The sequence below is a fragment of the Nerophis ophidion genome, linkage group LG10 (assembly GCF_033978795.1).
Source record: "Nerophis ophidion isolate RoL-2023_Sa linkage group LG10, RoL_Noph_v1.0, whole genome shotgun sequence".
Taxonomy (NCBI): Eukaryota; Metazoa; Chordata; class Actinopteri; order Syngnathiformes; family Syngnathidae; genus Nerophis; species Nerophis ophidion.
Window position 1 is genome coordinate 62,756,160 of NC_084620.1, and position 20,642 is coordinate 62,776,801.

The 20,642-nt window shown below is 41.1% G+C and overlaps 1 protein-coding gene across 2 annotated transcripts in view; it reads left to right on the forward strand.

Annotated features, from left to right (window-relative positions):
- The window catches only part of ptpro (protein tyrosine phosphatase receptor type O), a 66,832-nt gene that overhangs the window by 44,937 nt on the left and 1,253 nt on the right, over positions 1–20,642 (forward strand). Inside the window, exons 16-26 of one of the 2 annotated variants that reach the window (XM_061914421.1) lie at positions 2,279–2,347; positions 5,322–5,405; positions 8,301–8,336; positions 12,517–12,598; positions 12,698–12,788; positions 17,141–17,217; positions 17,292–17,426; positions 17,496–17,618; positions 20,068–20,222; positions 20,303–20,438; positions 20,506–20,621. In XM_061914421.1, the coding sequence (XP_061770405.1) occupies positions 2,279–2,347; positions 5,322–5,405; positions 8,301–8,336; positions 12,517–12,598; positions 12,698–12,788; positions 17,141–17,217; positions 17,292–17,426; positions 17,496–17,618; positions 20,068–20,222; positions 20,303–20,438; positions 20,506–20,610 (1,093 nt within the window). In that variant the 3' untranslated portion in view covers positions 20,611–20,621. The remainder of the gene's footprint in view (positions 1–2,278; positions 2,348–5,321; positions 5,406–8,300; positions 8,337–12,516; positions 12,599–12,697; positions 12,789–17,140; positions 17,218–17,291; positions 17,427–17,495; positions 17,619–20,067; positions 20,223–20,302; positions 20,439–20,505; positions 20,622–20,642) is intronic. The other variant, XM_061914422.1, reaches the window with a different exon arrangement.

A 20,642-nucleotide genomic window follows, 5' to 3' on the forward strand; every position in this document is an offset into this window, starting at 1 on the left:
CATCATAGGTACACTTCAACTGTGAGAGACAGAATGTGAAAAAAAAAATTCAGGAATTCACATTCAAAGCTCTCACTGACGGAGGGAGGTTTTGGCTCAAAATCTCACGATACATGGCCCCATTCATTCTTTCCTTAACACGGATCAATCGTCCTGTCCCCTTAGCAGAAAAACAGCCCCAAAGCATGATGTTTCCACCCCCGTGCTTCCCAGTAGGTATGGTGTTCTTGGGATGCAACTCAGTATTCTTCTTCCTCCAAACATTTACAAATTCCGGGAATGATTTCCTGGTGACATGAGGACTTAAAGGGCAACACCAAATTCATAAAAAAGTAGTAAATGGTAGTTTTTGTCTACTTATTGTGTACTATTTAATTTTTGCTCTAATCGTATGGAATAAAGGACAATGAGGAACTAGTTTAAAAATGATGTTAAGATCTTTAATCCGTCAGTAACTAACTAAATACATTAGAAATGTATTTATTTCTGATTGGTATGGGCCGATCTCACGAATGTATCAGATAGGATCGGATATGGCATGAATTCACTTTCTTTATCAAAGTGTTGGCACTCGCAACTTTCGTTGGTCCCATGGTAGATCTTTTTTCTCTTGTATTAAATAAAAAGAGTGCAGAGATTGAGTCAATACATACAAACCCTGTTTCCATATGAGTTGGGAAATTGTGTTAGATGTAAATATAAACGGAATACAATGATTTGCAAATCATTTTCAACCCAATATGCTACAAAGACAACATATTTGATGTTCAAACTGATAAACTTTTTTTTTCTGCAAACAATCATTAACTTTAGAATTTGATGCCAACAACATGTTACAAAAAATTGGGAAAGGTGGCAATAAATACTGATAAAAGTGAGGAATTCTAATCAAATACTTATTTGGAACATCCCACAGGCTAATTGGGAACAGGTGTGTGCCATGATTGGGTATAAAAGCAGCTTCTGTGAAATGCTCAGTCATTCACAAACAATGATTGGGAAACGGTCACCACTTTGTGAACAAATACGTGAGCAAATTGTCACACAGTTTAAGAACAACATTTCTCAACGGGCTATTGCAAGAAATTTAGGAATCTCACCATCTACGGTCCGTAATACCATCAAAAGGTTCAGAGAATCTGGAGAAATCACTGCACGTAAGCGATGATATAACGGACCTTCGTTTCCTCAGGCGGTACTGCATCAAAAAGCGTCATCAGTGTGTAAAGGATATCACCACGTGGGCTCAGGAACACTTCAGAAAACCACTGTCAGTTACTACTGTTTGTCGTTACTTCTGTAAGTGCAAGTTAAAACTACTATGCAAAGCCAAAGTCATTTTTCAACGACACCCAGAAACGCCGCCGACTTCGCTCAGCTAAGATGGACTGTTGCAAAATGGAAAAGTGTTCTGTGGTCTGACGAGTCCACATTTCAAATGTTTTTTTGGAAACGGTGAAAGTTGAGTCCTCCGGTCCAAAGAGGAAAAGAACCATCAGGACTGTTCTAGGTGCAAAGTTGAAAAGCCAGCATCTGTGATGGTATGGGGGTGAATTAGTGCCCAAGGCATGGGTAACTTACACATCTGTGAAGGCACCATTAATGGTGAAAGGTACATGCATACAGGTTTTGGAGCAACAAATGTTGTCATCCAAGCAACGTTATCATGGACGCCCCTGCTTATTTCAGCAAGACAATGCCAAGTCAAAGCCTCAAAAATGTGTCTCCTGAGTTCCCAAAGGTTTATTGAGTGTTGTTAAAAGAAAAGGTGATGAAACACAGTGGTGAACATGTCCTTTCACAACTACTTTGGCACGTGTTGCAGCCATGAAATTCCAAGTTAATTATTTGCAAAAAAAAAAAAAGTTTATGAGTTTGAACATCAAATATCTTGTCTTTGTAGTGCATTCAACTGAATATGGGTTGAAAACGATTTGCAAATCATTGCATTCCGTTTACATTTACATCTAACACAATTTCCTAACTCATATGGAAACGGGGTTAGTAAATACATGTACTTTTTATTAGGACATTCCATTCCGCTGAATAATCTGAAGGTAAAGAGACCAGTTTGGTATGTGCTATGTCTAACCGTACCATAACCAGGACGATATCCCAAAGCCAAAAGTCTAGCAAACAACTGTCATGGTAAACTGAATTATAGGAAAAGTGCTGAGTACAAAAGCCAAAGTACCACTTTGTTGTCAGTAAATGTCCTTCACAAAATCCAGATGTCAACTTAATGTGTTATGCATGTGTGCGCCACCTTGTGTTCCAGAGAGTGCGGTGCGGAGGCCTTTGTGAATTTCGCCTCTTTTGATAGAGACGGGAAGCTCCCTTACAACTGGTAAGCCTTTCTTCTTGGCGTTTGTTAATGGAGGGCTGGTGCTGAAAGCAAAGCGTGTTTTTAATCTCATCTTCAGTGTGGATGTCAAAGTGGCCTCAAACAGCCTAGGGGGCCCCAGTCGGGGGCGGCTTAGCGAAAGAGGCAGATTAACCGCGGGAACTCGCTGCTTTGCGAACACATTTAGGTTCATCTCCAAGCATCGGATGATGAACTGCCCAAACTCAGGATTAGCGCAAATTACAGATTAAAAGACCAAAATGTTGTTTTTGGCATCTGATGTGTTAAATTCTGCAGAACAAACAGAGTGATTATTATGAGAGCTGAAAGACGGTCTGGCTTCATCACTACCTTGGTGTTTGTGGCTGTGGACAACCTCCACTTCTTTCATGCCTCATCACAAATATTTGATTATTAGAGTTGAACATTTTGACTTACCTCATTAGTTATGTGTACATATAGGCCTGGGCCATAATAAATTAACGACAAATGATAATTTATTCGATACCTTTGCCGTTGTCGAAGTAATTGCCCCATTTTTTGTGTTTGTTATCTTCCGTCCCTAGCTTTCAAACAAGAGTGTTCACTCTATGCATCGCTCTCAGCCCCTGAGCATGTGTATTCAATAGCAGATATAAATTAACAGAGTGATTTATCTTGTCTGTCATACAGCTTCTTTGCCTAGCTACTTGATAGCCGCCACTCACTAGCAGCAGATGAGCATTGTGAAGTAACACAAACTAGAAGGGGAAAAAATTATCGTATGCCAAAAAGTACGGGGGGAATATTTCAGCTTCAAATGAAGCAATCCAATCTAATCAACACGGATGGTCGAGAAAGTATCCCCAATTTATTGGAAAGTGATGGCAACAAAACAAAACACCTACCCAGTTTTTCTAACTGGGGAAAAACTGCTTTGAAAAACTGATTGAGAGTCCATTTTATTTTAATTGTTTGTTTACTTTTTTAGGTTGATTAAAATTTCTCAATGTTCCAGTTGAAATAGTAAACTATACTAATGAGAAATCAAAAGTTTTTGCGTTGAAGGTAATACTATGTGTTATTATTACTATATATGCATACATGAGTGCTTAAAGGCCTACTGAAATGAGATTTTCTTATTTAAACGGGGATAGCAGGTCCATTCTATGTGTCATACTTGATCATTTCGCGATATTGCCATATTTTTGCTGAAAGGATTTAGTAGAGAACATCGACGATAAAGTTTGCAACTTTTGGTCGCTAATAAAAAAGCCTTGCCTTTACCAGAAGTAGCAGACGATGTGCGCGTGACGTCACCGATGTGAGGGCTCCTCACATCTGAACATTCTTTATAATGTGAGCCACCAACAGTAAGAGCAATTCGGACCGATAAAGCGACAATTTCCCATTTGAGCGAGGATGAAAGATTTGTGGATGAGGATATCGATAGTGAAGGACTAAAAAAAATCAAATTAAATTAAATTAAATAAAAAGCGACGGCTCCGGGCGGCGGCAGCGTGAGCGTTTCAGATGTAATTAGACACATTTACTAGGATAATTTTGGAAGATCCCTTATCTGCTTATTATTTTAATAGTGTTTTAGTGAGATTGTAAAGACATACCTCAAAGTCAGATGGCTGCGGTGAACACGCCAGTGTCTCAGAGAGAAGCCGAGGAGCCAAGCTCACAGCTGCCTTTTTTGACAGCTACTGCAGGAGAACGCATAATCCACTGAGGTCTCCGGTAAGATATATATATCACAATTTTCCCATCCAAAAACTTGCTGGTTGACATAGAGAAACATGTTCTCTTGACGGCTCTGTGTTAGACTTAGACAAACTTTAATGATCCTCAAGGGAAATTGTTCAACACAGTAGCTTAGTTACAATGATGGAAAGTGTAAGGATGGAAAGGACAATGCAGGTATAAATAGACTATGTATAGCAATGTAAAATATAACATATCTGCGAATATATACAATATATACTTATCATGTGTACAGTATATTATATATACAGATATAATATGTCTATAACATATATACAATATATACCAAATGTTATGTACACTATCACAGTATATTTGGCAGCCCCAGCATAAAAAAGAGAGTAAGTCCAGCAGAAAAAGCTTCACAACAAAGAAACACCGGCTGTGTCTCGGTGCTAAAGACAGCTGCAATAAACCGCTTTCCACCAATAGCATTGTTCTGTATAGTCTCCATTATTAATTGAACACATTGGAAAAGATTCAGCAACACAGATGTCCAAGTTACTGTGTAATTATGCGATGAAAAGAGAAGACTTTTAGCCGTAAGTGGTGCTGAGCTAATATGTCCCCTCCAACCAATAACGTCACAAACACACGTCATCATTCCACGACGTTTTCAACAAGAAACTCCGCGGGAAATTTAAAATTGTAATTTAGTAAACTAACCCGGCTGTATTGGCATGTGTTGCAATGTTAATATTTCATCATTGATATATAAACTATCAGACTGCGTGGTCGGTAGTAGTGGGTTTCAGTAGGCCTTTAAGTTGGTCTCAAGAGAATGTTGGTAATAATATTGTTTATCAGCAATAAGTTGTGGGACAATGTATCATCCAGAAAATGAAAAATGGTCCCAGGCCTACAACATGTACACACTACCAAATGACAAAGTAATGCTCAGGTTTACACGATAGTTCGCCGACATCTTAAGACATTTGTCCTCCAATCAGTATGCGGATGAGATCGCCCATCAGAAGCTTTATAGACCATGGGGTGGGGGCTGAGTGTTGCATTGTGGGCCGGTAGGGCACGGTGATGTCACAGACTCAGACGTGAGGTTGTCAAGAAGACAAGAGGGTCCATTGGCGTCCAGCAGGGCAAAACAGACTGCATGACTCATGAACTGTGTTCAACACTAATGTGCCTCTTTACTAATGGAGCACTAAGTTGGCGTCTCTTTGTGTTTTTATTATTTTTCTGTTCTATTTGAAACCTCCCACCCCCCCAGGCGAAGAAGCCTCTTTGCCTTCCTTACGCTACTGCCATCCTGCCTTTGGACTGACTATCTTTTGGCTTTTTATATTAATCCCTGGTAAGTAAGCGCCTGCACGTCAGGGGTCCGTCCCAGCAGAGTTGACCCTCTGGAGCCACCACTCAAGGAAAAGTCTGGTGAAAGAGCGCGATAGTGCATCACGTCACTTTCTCTTGCATGATGAGGCTAAGTCTATCAGAGCAGCCTTTAGCTTGAAAACAACATCAGAAAAATTATTATGTATTACTTGACATAATAGCTATCAATCACTTTACAATATATGTACGACTGTACTATCATACTAACTTACTTTTCACTGGCAATACTGCAAAACCCAAAACAAGTGAAGATGGCTCGATGACTAAAATAAAAACAGAATACAATGGTTTGCAAATACTTTTCAACCTAAATCAATTGAATAGACTGCAAAGACAAGATACTTAATGTTCGAATTGAGAAACTTTACTTATTGCTCTTTTGGAAGTTTATGCCTGCAACATGTTTCAAAAAACCTGGCACAAGTGGCAAAAATGACTGAGAAAGTTGAGGAATGCTCATCAAACACTTATTTGGAACATCCCACAGGTGAACAGGCTAACTGGGAACAGGTGGGTGTCATGATTGGGTATAAAAGCAGCTTCCATGAAATGCTCAGTCATTCACAAACAGGCATGGGGTGAGGGTCACCACTTTGGGAACAAATGTGTGAGCAAATCGTCAAACAGTTTAAGAATAATATTTCTCAACGAGCTATTGCAAGGAATTTAGGGATTTCAACATCTACGGTCTGTAATATCATCAAAAGGTTCGGAGAATCTGGAGAAATCACTGCACGTAACATTGAATGCCCGTGACCTACATCAGTGTGTAAAGGATATCAACACATGGGCTCAGGAAAAGTTCAGAAAACCACTGTCAGTAAGTACAGTTTGTTGCTACATATGTAAGTGCACGTTTAAACTCTACTATGCTAAGTGAAAGCCATTTATCAACACCCAGAAATGCCGCCAGCTTCTAAGATGGACTGATGCAAAGTGGAAAAGTGTTCTGTGGTCTGACGAGTCCACATTTAAAATAGTTTTTGAAAATTGTGGACGTCGTGTTCTGCGGACCAAAAAGAAAGGGATCCCTCCAATGTTACCAACCATGCTTATTTCAGCAAGACAATGGCAAAGTTAACTTTTTTGCAATGTGTTGCTGCCATTAAATTCTAAGTTAATAATTATTTGCAAATAAAAATTAAGTTTCTCTGTTCGAACATTAAATATCTATGCAGTCTATCCATCCATCCATTTTCTACCGCTTATTCCCTTTGGGGACGCGGAGGCGCTGGTGCATCTCAGCTTCAATCGGGCGGAAGGCGAGGTAAACCCTGGACAAGTCGCCACCTCATCGCAGGGCCAACACAGATAGACAGACAACATTCACACACTAGGGACCATTTAGTGTTGCCAATCAACCTATCCCCAGGTGCATGTCTTTGGAAGTGGGAGGAAGCCGGAGTACCCGGAGGGAACCCACACATTCACGGGGAGAACATGCAAACTCCACACAGCAAGATCCCGAGCTCGGGATTGAACCCAGGACTACTCAGGACCTTCGTATTGTGAGGCAGACGCACTAACCCCCTCTTCCACTGTGCTGCCCTATGCAGTCTATTCAATTGATTATCAATCAATCAATCAATGTTTACTTATATAGCCCTAAATCACTAGTGTCTCAAAGGGCTGCACAAACCACTACGACATCCTTGGTAGGCCCACATAAGGGCAAGGAAAACTCACACCCAGTGGGACATCGGTGACAATATTATGATCGACAGTATCGAAAGCAGCGCTAAGATCGAGGAGCAGCAACATAGAATCCATCAGAATCCATCGTTAGCAATAGATCATTAGTCATTTTTGCGAGGGCTGTCTCCATGGAGTGATTTGCCCTGAAACCGGATTGAAAGGTTTCACATAGATTGTTAGACGCTAAGTGTTCATTTAACTGCTCCGCGACAATTTTTTCGAGGATTTTTGAAATAAAGGGAAGGTGAGACACCGGTCGGTAGTTTACCATGAGGTCAGGATCGAGGTTAGGTCTTTTAAGAAGAGGTTGAATAACCGCTTTTTTGAATGCTAGGGGAACAGTGCCCGAGGAAAGTGATAAGTTTATAATATTTAGCACTGATGGACCTAATAATACAAAGAGCTCCTTGATCAGTTTCCCAGGAAGAGGGTGAAGTAAACATGTTGTTTGTTTTATTCCATTTACACGTTGTAACAATTCCTCTAATGTTATTTCCTCAAAACGAGAGAAACTATTTTGGAGGGCACTATCCGCCGTATATACCATCGTATCAGTGTTAATAGAACCCCGTTGTAGCTGGGACGCATTGTCTTTAATCTCCTTTCTAATGACATAAGTTGAAAAGGATTTGCAAATCATTGTATTCTGTTTTTATTTACGATTTACACAACGTGCCGACTTCACTGGTTTTGGGTTTTGTATTAACTAAAAGCAAAGACGGGAAAATCACCAGACTTTTCCTAAAACCTTTCAAAGCTTGCAAGATAGTCGTGCTTGATATCCAGGTGGACGAAGCACGGTGCTAACTACGCTAGCTGCATGCTGCCTGTCTTTGTCCTCGTAGATGTTCACCTTCTTAGAAGTGTTGCTTTGGTGCATGTGGCATGCAGTCAGCTGTTCAAACGCATGAAGCTGCTGCAACATGATTGACATGTCTGACTTTGAATTCAAGGGAGAGTTCAGTAAAGTGTAAATGGTCATCATTGGGTTCGACCGATGCGTCTTTGTGGACATTACGGCATTAATGAAGTTGTTTCTTTTCACTTGACGTATTTGTAACTGTAACGCGTCCGTACAAGGGTTGAACATCGGTCGAGCCCAGACAAGTTTAGTCAGCGTGGCTGGAGTTGACAATTTTGACCGCTTGTATTTGTATTCTAGGGGCAAGACTGCTTTAAAGAAACGGAAGCTAACAAGGTAACACAACTCATGGGGTGTTTGTCTCAAAGCTTCTGTGGCGAGGTTGAGAATGACAATGCATCAGATGCAAAGACTGGGAAGCAGCATGATGTCCTTTACAATCTAATGGTGGGACATGTGCTCTTTCAAACTGGTGATTAGTAACTTGGGGTGTCCCGATTCGATACTGTTTGATATCATCCATCCATCCATCTATCCATCTTCTTCCGCTTATCCGAGGTCGGGGCGCGGGGGCGACAGCCTAAGCAGGGAAACCCAGACTTCCCTCTCCCCAGCCACTTCGTCTAGCTCCTCCCGGGGGATCCCGAGGCGTTCCCAGGCCAGCCGGGAGACATAGTCTTCCCAACGTTTCCTGGGTCTTCCCCGTGGCTTCCTACCGGTTGGATGTGCCCTAAACACCTCCCTAGGGAGGCGTTCGGGTGGCATCCTGACCAGATGCCCAAACCACCTCATTTGGCTCCTCTCGATGTGAAGGAGCAGCGGGTTTACGTTGAGTTCCTCCCGGATGACAGAGCTTCTCACCCTATCTCTAAGGGAGAGCCCCGCCACATGGCGGAGGAAACTCGTTTCGGCCGCTTGTACCCGTGATCTTATCCTTTCGGTCATGACCCAAAGCTCATGACCATAGGTGAGGATGGGAACGTAGATCGACCGGTAAATTGAGAGCTTTGCCTTCCGGCTCAGCTCCTTCTTCACCACAACGGATCGGTACAACATCCGCATTACTGAAGACGCCGCACCGATCCGCCTGTCGATCTCACGATCCACTCTTCCCCCACTCGTGAACAAGACTCCTAGGTACTTGAACTCCTCCACTTGGGGCAGGGTCTCCTCCCCAACCCGGAGATGGCATTCCACCCTTTTCCGGGCGAGAACCATGGACTCGGACTTGGATGTGCTGATTCTCATTCCGGTCGCTTCATACTCGGCTGCGAACCGATCCAGTGAGAGCTGAAGATCCTGGTCAGATGAAGCCATCAGGACCACATCCCCTGCAAAAAGCAGAGACTTAATCCTGCGGTCACCAAACCGGAACCCCTCAACGCCTTGACTGCGCCTAGAAATTCTGTCCATAAAAGTTATGAACAGAATCGGTGACAAAGGACAGCCTTGGCGGAGTCCAACCCTCACTGGAAATGTGTTCGACTTACTGCCGGCAATGCGGACCAAGCTCTGACACTGATCGTACAGGGAGCGGACCGCCACAATAAGACAGTCCGATACCCCATACTCTCAGAGCACTCCCCACAGGACTTTCCGAGGGACACGGTCAAATGCCTTCTCCAAGTCCACGAAGCACATGTAGACTGGTTGGGCAAACTCCCATGCACCCTCAAGAACCCTGCCGAGAGTATAGAGCTGGTCCACAGTTCCACGACCAGGACGAAAACCACACTGTTCCTCCTGAATCCGAGGTTCGACTATCTGGCGTAGCCTCCTCTCCAGTACACCTGAATAAAACATCAAAAAGGTATAGGATTATATCGACCTGCATCTAAAACAGGGGTCTCCAACTCGACCCCGGCTCATAATTTGTTGCCCTCTACTTTATCTTTATAGCACCCTGAGCAGTTAACAGTTAAATATATTATTAATCTTGAATCCGTCTATATCAGGGGTGTCAAACTCGTTTTCATTGACGGCCGCTTATAGCAGTGTGTATATATATGTGAATATAAATGCATATACAGTACACGCCAAAATTTTGGACACACCTTCTCATACAATGCATTTTCTTTATTTTCATGACTATTACATTGTAGATTGTCATTAAAGGCATCAAAGCTATGAATGAACACATGTGGAAAAAAAGGTGAAATGACAAACATGTTTTATATCCTAGTTTATTCAAGGTTTGCCACCCTCTGCTCTGATTACTGTTTCGCACACTCTTGGCATTCTCTCGATGAGCTTCAAGAGGTAGTCACCTGAAATGGTTTTCACTTCACAGGTGTGCTTGACGCTCATCGAGAGAATGCCAAGAGTGTGCAAAGCAGTAATCAGAGCAAAGTAGTCAAAATAGTCATGAAAATAAAGAAAACTTATTGAATGAGGAGGTGTTCAAACTTTTGGTCTGCACTGTATATATAAATACATGTACAATATATACTAGTCTTTATATGTAAAAAAAGATATATATTTGTGTGTGTGTGTGTTTTTTTTACAGCTTATTACTCTAAATAAAATGGAAAAACAGTTACACTGTTTTTAATGGTAAATTTAATGCATGTTGTTTTGATAGTTTATTAATAGTAGAAGTTATTTTGCGGTAAAAAAAAAAAAAAAGGCAGCTTTGTTGCCAGAATGTTTCCGTAACATTTAGTCATTTTTAAACTGTACAATTTGATGAAAAACTTGTTTTGAAATCAGAAGTCAAGTAGATATTTAAGTACCGTATTTTTCGGACTATAAGTCGCAGTCTTCTCCACAGTCCAGCGGGGGGTATATATATATATATATATATATATATATATATATATATATATATATATATATACATACATACATATATATAAAAAAAAAAATATATATATATATATATATATATATATATACATACACACACATATATATACATATATATATATATTTAAAAAAATATATATTTTTTTGTTTGGCCGGGTCTCACCCCCCGCTGGACTGTGAAGAAGACTGCGACTTATAGTCCGAAAAATACGGTATTTATTTTTATTTCAACAATGCCATGTTTTGAAATGTATGATACAATAATAAACTGCTGTAAAAATTAAGGGAACACTAAAAGGGGAACTGCATTTTTTCGGAATTTTGCCTTTTGTTCACAATCATGAGAAAAGAAGACAAAAGTTATTTTTTTCATTTCTAACATATAGAAATGGGCTTGTTCTAAGTAGCGAGCAATGCGGCTAATGGGAGAAATTAATTCTACCTCTAAATCACTTTAAAATGCATTCAAAAACCGCCAACAATACTTCATTTACGTTTCTGACACTGCATAATAACCAAGATTTTGCGACATTGTTATTGTAAGACGGAACATGGACTAGTAAAAACCCTGTGTAGGACTCAAAGTACAGGACTAGAACTTTCAATTTAATGGCATAAACTACTTCCTGACTACCAGCAACACCCCTGGGAGAAACTGAAATTAATTTGTATGTGCACAGCCTCAAATGTAAGACAACAAGATATAATGCTTCCACAGTGGAGTGTTTTAAGTCTCGTCTTAAGACCTACTTTTATTCTTTGGCTTTTAACACTACCTGAGTTGTGTTGTCCTCGGTCCTCTGTGTTTTTTATACACTTTGATTTCTATTTTACTGTTTTAATTGATTTTACCCTTTAAAATAGTTTTTAATCATATTTGTTTTTATATTGTTTTTATTGGTTTTATATTTATTTAATTTTTGTTTTCATTCAGTCATTGGTGGAGCATAAAATATATATATTTTTATTTTTTTATTTTTTTACAATTGTTTTTTACGTGGCTGTGCAGCACTTTGGAAACGATATTGTTGTTTAAATGTGCTATATAAATAAAGTGGATTGGATTGGATTGGATAATACTAAATAATAATAATAATAATAATAATAGATTTATAACGTGCCTTTTCTATAATTAGATACTCAAAGCGCTCACAGAGAAGTGGGAACCTATCATTCATTCACACCTGGTGGTGGTAAGCTACATCTGTAGCCACAGCTGCCCTGGGGTAGACTGACGGAAGCATGGCTGCCAGTTTGCGCCTACGGCCCCTTCGACCACCACCAATCATTCATTCATTCACCGGGTGTGACCGTCACCGGGTGCAAGGGTTAAGTGTCCTGCCCAAGGACACAACGGCAGCGATTTGGATGTCAATAGGCGGGGAGGGAACCTGCAACCCTCAGGTTTCTGGCACGGCCACTCTACCCACTACGCCATGCCGCCCCCAAATAGTATGCAGTCCATCCCAGACTTTGCTTTAGAAATTATATTCAGCATTGATCAAGCATTTTCAAACATTCTGCACTAATTAACAGATCAAAAGATAGGTATTATTCGTGCTGATATCAAATTGGATCAATATCAGTATCAGCCAATAGTACAGTCAAGGCTGCAATATTCGCGTCGTATAGGACGTGAATTGGGACACCCTGATTATAACCATTACACTAATCATTAATGATGAGCATCCATACTTGTTTGTGGTCGTAGTCTCGTGCAGCTGGACGACTTTGACGCCTACTTCAAAGAAATGGGCAAAGACTCAGCGTACAAGTTCTCTCTGCAGTTTGAGGTGAGGTTCAGCTCGTGTGTGTGCTACTGCACAATCAAACTTTGCGATTAACGCTAGAAATTACATTTAGATGAACTCATTGAAGCGTGATGCTTTCAGGAGCTAAAGAGTGTCGGACTGGATCTTTCCCATGACGCAGCAGACCTGCCCGTCAACAGGCCCAAAAACCGTTACACCAACATCCTCCCCTGTGAGTACCTAGCAGCACCTAGCACATATATCAGCATTTACATGCCTGAAATAATTAGCTTCATATTTCGTGTTATTGTCGGCATGCAACCGCAGGCCGGGAATCTTAGGTTGTCCTACAATAGATGCTGTACGTCAGGGGCGCTCACACTTTTTCTGCAGGCGAGCTACTTTTCAATTGACCAAGTCGAGGAGATCTACCTCATTCCTATTTATAATTTATATTTATTTATTTATGAAAGAGACATTTTTGTTAACAAGTTAATGGTGTTTAATGATAATACAAGCATGTTTAACACACATAGATTCCTTTCTTTCATGAAGACAAGAATATAAGTTGGTGTATTTGATTCTGATGACTTGCATTGATTGGAATTAGACAGTGGTGCTGATAACGTCCGCATTTTCAAATGGAGGAAAAAAAAAGTCCTCCTTTCTGTCCAATACCACATGAAAGTGGTTGGATTTGGCATCTCATTTGTCCAACTTGCATACTCGTTTTTAAACACTTTGTTATGAGAGTAGCATATGTGTGTGGCCCTTTAATGTCTGGCAGCAGGTGAGTGACGTCAGTGAGTGTGCGGGTGGGCATGCAAGTGAGAAAGCGGTCGCTGAGGGCGGGGGAGAAATACATTGGCATCAAACTCCGTAGCTTGCTAGCTTGTGCACGCTAGCTTTCTGAAACTCTTATTTTGTTAGCACAGGCAGGATGAAACAGGTCTTTTATGGTGAAGACAGGAACTGTGCAGTCGGTCTTTAGAGTTTTGACAGTAGGTACGGAGTCTCTAGAAATAAAATGTGTTTCTCTGTGTCCGCCCTGTTAGTGATTTTTTTCTTAAATATGAGCTCGCAGCAGCCAGCGTCATCTCACAAGATCCTCGGGTGCCGAGAATGTCAAACAACTGACGAAAGTGAAGTCTTGGTATGATTGATGATTGCTCATTTTTATGTCTATTTTTTAATGCCTGGCTTGAGATCGACTGACACACCCTCCGAGATCGACCAGTCGATCGCGATCGACGTAATGGGCACCCCTGCTGTACGTGATACATGGATCACGATATTATCTTGATATTGCAATTATGGATATATTTCTCTGAATAACCTACAGGGTATCAGCATTTTTATTAGGGTGACAAAAAAGTGATAAAATAAGAATAAGCTGTATGAGAAAATATAGATGAATGGTTTGTATTTTGCAGTATAATTTTTACCAGGAGGACAAACAACAATAAAATTGCCCCTCGTTTTATACTTAGAACTTAAAACAGTTTACAACATTCTAAATATTTTTTATCTATATTATTAGCACCTTCTGCACATGAAATAACAGCATGCAATCTCCATTACACTTATTTGACCAAATCTAGTGGACATCATAATACGAATGATACACACTTGATTGTAATACATACAGTATAAATAAGACATAAAAAGGACAAACTGTAGTAGGGTTGTACCGTATACCAGTACTACTATAGTAATGAATCATATTCGGTACTATACCGCTTCTAAAAAGTACCAGCCCCCCCTTTTTTAACGAGCATGACAGCGCGTCGTCACGTCATGACATTGCTGGTTTTACGAGCAGAGGAGCATGTTCGGCAGCCCACAATCACAGAGTACTTACAAGCAGACAATGTGTGTAGACAGAAAAGGGAGAACGGACACATTTTGGCTTAAAAACTAATGATAAATGAAACACCCTCAGGAAGAGGTGCTTTAAGACATGGCCAGCTAGCTAGTAGCTAACATCTGTCCATCCGCAGTCTGCGGACACAATATGTTACTGCATATGTCAGAAGCTAAATTAGGAGCATTTGTTTGCTTACTTAATAATAAAAGAAAAGTTGTCTCGTATGTTCACTATTTTATTCAAGGACAAAATTGCAATAAGAAACATATGTTTAATGTACTGTAAGATTTTTTGTTAAAATAAAGCCAATAATGTCATTTTCTGTGGTCCCCTTTATTTAGAAAAGTATTGGAAAACATTTTGGTATCAGTACCAAAATATTGGTATCGGCACAACCCTATACTGTAGTGTACAGTACTTATCAGATGTTCCAAGAATACACAAGCTTTTTTTGATTGTTGCAGCATTAAAATAACTGTTTTTGCAGCAGATGCTTCAGAAAATGATGGCAAAAGTTGCGATGTTTTGAGGATTTTTTTTCAATATAATCAACTTGTTATATTTATGAAATTGCTATCAGCGTTTAAGTGTTTCTTGTAACTTTAACCTCAAAAAGGACAAGATTTCAACAAAAATTGGAGAACAAACATTGTGTTGATGTTTTACTCGTCTTATACCTCACAGACTTAAAAACACATGCACAAAGGCCTGCAACAGCGGTTATAGGTCTTCCTCGCGATCATCCAATCACCAGTCGGAACACATTTAATTTATCTCAAACTTTGGGAAAATACAACTAACGCAGGAATGAACGAGTATTTAAAAAAATATGTATTTAGTAGTAAAAAATGTTTAAAGCATGATGTTTAAAATATGTCTATTCACATAAAAACACATTCATTGGCTGGTATGTGCGTTTTTCCCTCATATTTTTTTATCATTAAATAATAAAAGAAATGGTCACAACTGTAATCCAACAAAACCACTGGATGGCGGTGTAACAATATCAATTATTTTCCTTTTCTTGTATACAGAGAGGTACAATAGTTAAAGGCCTATTGAAACCCACTACTACCGACCACAAAGTCTGATAGTTTATATATCGATGATGAAATATTAACATTTCAACACATGCTAATATGGCCTTTTTAGTTTACTAAATTGCAATTTTAAATTTCCCGTGGAGTTTCTAGTGGAAAACGTCGCGGAATGATGACGTCGGACTGTCAGAAAATATTAGCGCAGCACCGTATGCGGCTAAAAGTCGTCTCTTTTCATCACGCAATTAAACAGTATTCCGGACATCTGTGTTGCTGAATCTTTTGCAATTTGTTCAATTAATAATGGAGAAGTCAAAGTAGAAAGATGGAATTGGGAAGCTTTAGCCTTTAGCCACACAAACACACGGTGATTCCTTGTTTAAAATTCCCGGAGGTGAAGCTTTACTATGGATCAGAGCGGTCAAGCGAACATGGTTCCCGACAACTTGTCAACCGGCAGGTTTCGGTGAGAAAATTGTGGTAAAAAGTCGCCTCTTACCGGAGATCTGTGGAGTTTGCGCCGTCCTTGTATCTGCCGTGACTTCCCTCAGACACTGGCCTCAAGACACCTGTGGATACACCCCTCCGACTATCAGGTACTATTTAATCTCACTAAAACACTAGCAACACAATAGAAAGATAAGGGATTTTCCAGAATTATCCTAGTAAATGTGTCTGAAAACATCTTAATCCGTCCTAATGCAATCTCCTTTTTTTTTTCTAGTCCTTCGCTATCAATATAATCATCCACGAATCTTTCATCCTCGCTCAAATTAATGGGGAAATTGTCGTTTTCTCGGTCCGAATAGCTCTTGCTGCTGGAGGCTCACATTATAAACAATGTGAGGACGTGAGGAGCCCTCACCCTTGTGACGTCATCGCCCGCGACTTCCGGATAAAGGCACGGCTTTTTTATCAGCACCAAAAGTTGCGAACTTTATCGTCAATGTTCTCTATTAAATCCTTTCAGCAAAAATATGGCAATATCGCGAAATGATCAAGTATGACACATAGAATGGACCTGCTATCCCCGTTTAAATAAGAAAATCTCAATTCGGTAGGCCTTTAAAGCTGCAAAATAACTTCTCTCCTGAGAAACAACAAAAAATGATTGATTGTAAAAATTGCTCTAAACACTGTATTATTGACTATATACTAATAGTATGCATGATATCATTACTGTCAGGATTTGTACCCCACACGTTTACATTCTCGAGGCTTAGTTTAGCGATTAGCTATGCTTTTTTTTGTATCCTCCTGTTGTGTGTAGTGTACTATATTTAGCTGTTCCTTGTCTTCTGGTCTTCCTGTGATACTGATACAGTTTATATGTCACCATAGAGAAGATGATTCGGGATTTAGAAGCTGCACTGTTGAGCCACATTAGATGCTTGCATGCAACATGGTGTTTAGGATGCCTTTTTTTGCACACAGCTATATCGTGCAACCCTAACCCAACGTATTAGTTTAACCATATTGATATCTTGCCGAACATGGTTATAATTGGACATGTTTCGCAAACTAAAATCTGGGAACTTACCAAGTAAACACAGCGGTGGTCGCATGAACTCTGGTCAGGTAGCTGCCGGGGAAACACGGCACATGTATCATTGCATCATACCAGCACGAGAGAAGGTAATACAAAAAGGGTAAAAATCACCTGTGTTCAACTTCCAGACGACTTCAGTCGAGTGAAGCTGATGTCCTTGCACAACGATGAAGGCGCAGACTACATCAACGCCAACTACATTCCCGTGAGTCCTTCTTTTTCAACAACCTTCCAACACTGCTCTCAAGTCACAGCTCATCTTCTTGTCTTCCTTTTCAGGGCTACAAACATCCGAAGGAGTACATCGCCACCCAGGGTCCGCTGCCAGAGACCCGCAATGACTTTTGGAGGATGGTTCTTCAGGAGAAGTCCCCCATAGTGGTCATGCTGACACAGTGCAACGAGCGGCGGAGGGCGAGTTTTACTTCTCTATCTCGGAGCAGTTTTGATTTCCTCTTACATGCTATTCGATGCGTCCTCTAGGTGAAGTGCGACCACTACTGGCCGTTCACCGATGAGCCCGTTATGTACGGCGAGATCAGCGTGGAGATGCTCTCGGAAAGCGAATCGCCAGAGTGGACCATCAGGAAGTTCAGGCTGGGATACGTGAGTTCTAGCTTCTGTCTATACTTTTCCCCACTGCCCTCCCAGTGGTCGCTGAGGTGGAGGGGAAAGCAAGGTGTTGTAGCAAAGGCTTTTGAAAAAATTGTTTTCTGTCATTTAAAGTTATGAAAAACTTAAAGGGGAACATCATCACCAAACCTATGCAAGCGTCAATATATACCTTGATGTTGCAGAAAAAAAGACCATATTTTTTTTAACCGATTTCCGAACTCTAAATGGGTGAATTTTGGCAAATTATACGCCTTTCTGTTTATCGCTCTTTTAGCGACGTCACCGAGGTAATACAGCCGCCATTTTCATTTTCAACACATTACAAACACCGGGTCTCAGCTCTGTTATTTTCCGTTTTTTCGACTATTTTTTGGAACCTTGGAGACATCATGCCTCGTCGGTGTGTTGTCGGAGGGTGTAACAACAATAACATGGAGGGATTCAAGTTGCACCACTGGCAAGAAATCTGCCGCCAGACCCCCATTGAATTTGCCAGAGTGTCTGCACATTTTACCGGCGATGCTAAGACAGACATGGCACAGAGATGTATGGATAACCTGCAGATGCATTTGCAACGATTAAGTCAACGAAATCACAAAGGTGAGTTTTGTTGATGTTGTTGACTTATGTGCTAATCAGACATACTTGGTCGCAGCATGACTGCCAGCTAATCGATGCTAACATGCTACGCTAATGGATGCTAACATGCTATTTACGCTAGCTGTATGTACATTTGAAACTAGATACACACATTTAATGCGAAACATACACCAATCGACAGATTTAAGTTGCTCCAGTGTCACAAGATGTGAAAGTTCTGATCGTTTGGTCCGCACATTTTACCGGCGATGCTAATAAGGCAGCCATGCTATGGGCCACTGCATTAGGTACACCCATTTTATGGCCGAATAGCGTCAATAGCTATTCGCTCAATAGCTTCAATTTCTTCTTCAATTTAGTTTTCGCTATCTGCCTCCATGCTCCGACCATCTGTTTCAGTACATGTGTAATCTGTTGAATCGCTTAAGCCGCTGAAATCCGAGTCTGAATCCGAGCTAATGTCGCTATATCTTGCTGTGGTAACCGTCATGTTGTTTGTATTGGCAGCCCTGTATGACGTCACAGGGAAATGGACAGTCGCATCGCAAATAGGGAAAATCAAGAACTTTACAGCTTTTTTTAGGGATATTCCGTGAGGTGTAAAATGTTGAAAAAAACTTTGAAAAATAAAACAAGCCACTGGGAACTGATTTTTATTGTTTTTAACCCTTTTGAAATTGTGATAATGTTCCCCTTTAAATGTTAATATAAAATTAATATAGCCGTGAAAGTTAAAATAACAAAGTTGTTTGAATCAGATTAAAAACCTGCACCTCCCAGTAAAATAATCCAAAATAATTTAGATAGCCTAAACATCGCATAGAACACTTCACTCAACACAGACGTCATAACATCATCAAAGCTCACATTTTTCATAAAAAGTCGCCTCCGGTAAGAGGCGACTTTTTAACACAATTTTCTCCCCGAAACCTGCCGGTCGACAAGTGCTTGGCGAACCATGTTCGCTTGACCGCTCTGATCCATAGTAAAGCTTCACCTCCGGGAATTTTAAACAAGGAATCACCGTGTGTTTGTGTGGCTAAAGGCTAAAGCTTCCCAACTCCATCTTTCCACTTTGACTTCTCCATTATTAATGAACAAATTGAAAAATATTCAGCAACACAGATGTCCAGAATACTGTTTAATTGCGCGATGAAAAGAGATGACTTTTAGCCGCAAATGGTGCTGCGCTAATATTTCCTGACAGTCTGTGACATTACGCGTCATCATTCCGCCACGTTTTCAATAAGAAACTCCGCGGGAAATTTAAAATTGCAATTTAGTAAACTAAACCGGCCGTATTGGCATGTGTTGCAATGTTAATATTTCATCATTGATATATAAACTATCGGACTGTGTAGTCGGTAGTGGGTTTCAGTAGACCTTTAAATACATGTTTTTTGGGCAGAGCCGTGCAAGTCATTGGTAGCAAATAATAATAATAATAATCTTAGATTTATATCGTGCTTTTCTAAACACTCAAAGCGCTCACAGAGAAGTGGGACTCAACATTCATTCACACCTGGTGGTGGTAAGCTACATCAGTGGTGTAGACTGACGGAAGCGTGGCTGCCAGTTTGCGCCTACGGCCCCTCAGACCACCACCTATCATTCATTCACCAGTGTGAGCGGCACCGGGGGCAAAGGTGAAGTGTCCTGCCCAAAGACACAACGGCAGCGATTTTTTGGGTGTCAATAGGTGGGAAGCGAACCTGCAACCCTCAGGTTTCTGGCCGGCCGCTCTACCCACTACGCCATGCCCCCCCCAAAGATGGCAATTCTCGTTTAGTTGGCCATATTCTTTCTACATGGCTGTGGTGCGTTTGTCTGCCCCCTGCAGGCGGATGAGACTCAAGATATCCTCCACCTCAACTACACATCGTGGCCAGATCACGGCGTTCCCACGGTCAATGCCATTGAAAGCATCCTGCAGTTTGTCCACATTGTCCGTCAGCAGGCAAACAGGACAAAGGACCCTGTTATCGTCCACTGCAGGTCAGGAGTGAAGGCGGGGTGGGTCTCTCGCCACTTGTTTTTTTTGTTACCATCGTTAAATTGTGTGGTCATGAGTGCAGTGCTGGCGTGGGCAGGACCGGGACCTTCATCGCTCTGGACCGCCTCATGCAGCACATCAGAGAACACGAGTTCGTGGACATCCTGGGAATGGTGTCCGAGATGCGCTCGCACCGTCTCTCCATGGTGCAGACTGAGGTAAGACCACGCCCGCATTTTTATTATGGTCCGTCCGGATTTGACAATGCTTTGCTGGCGTTTGCAGGAACAATTCGTCTTCATCCATCAGTGTGTCCTGCTCATGTGGCAGAAGAAGAAGCAGCAGTCCGTCGCCACCGACGTCATCTACGAGAACGCCAGCAAAACATAATGGCGGCACATGTGAGTCGCACGTCCGCGCGC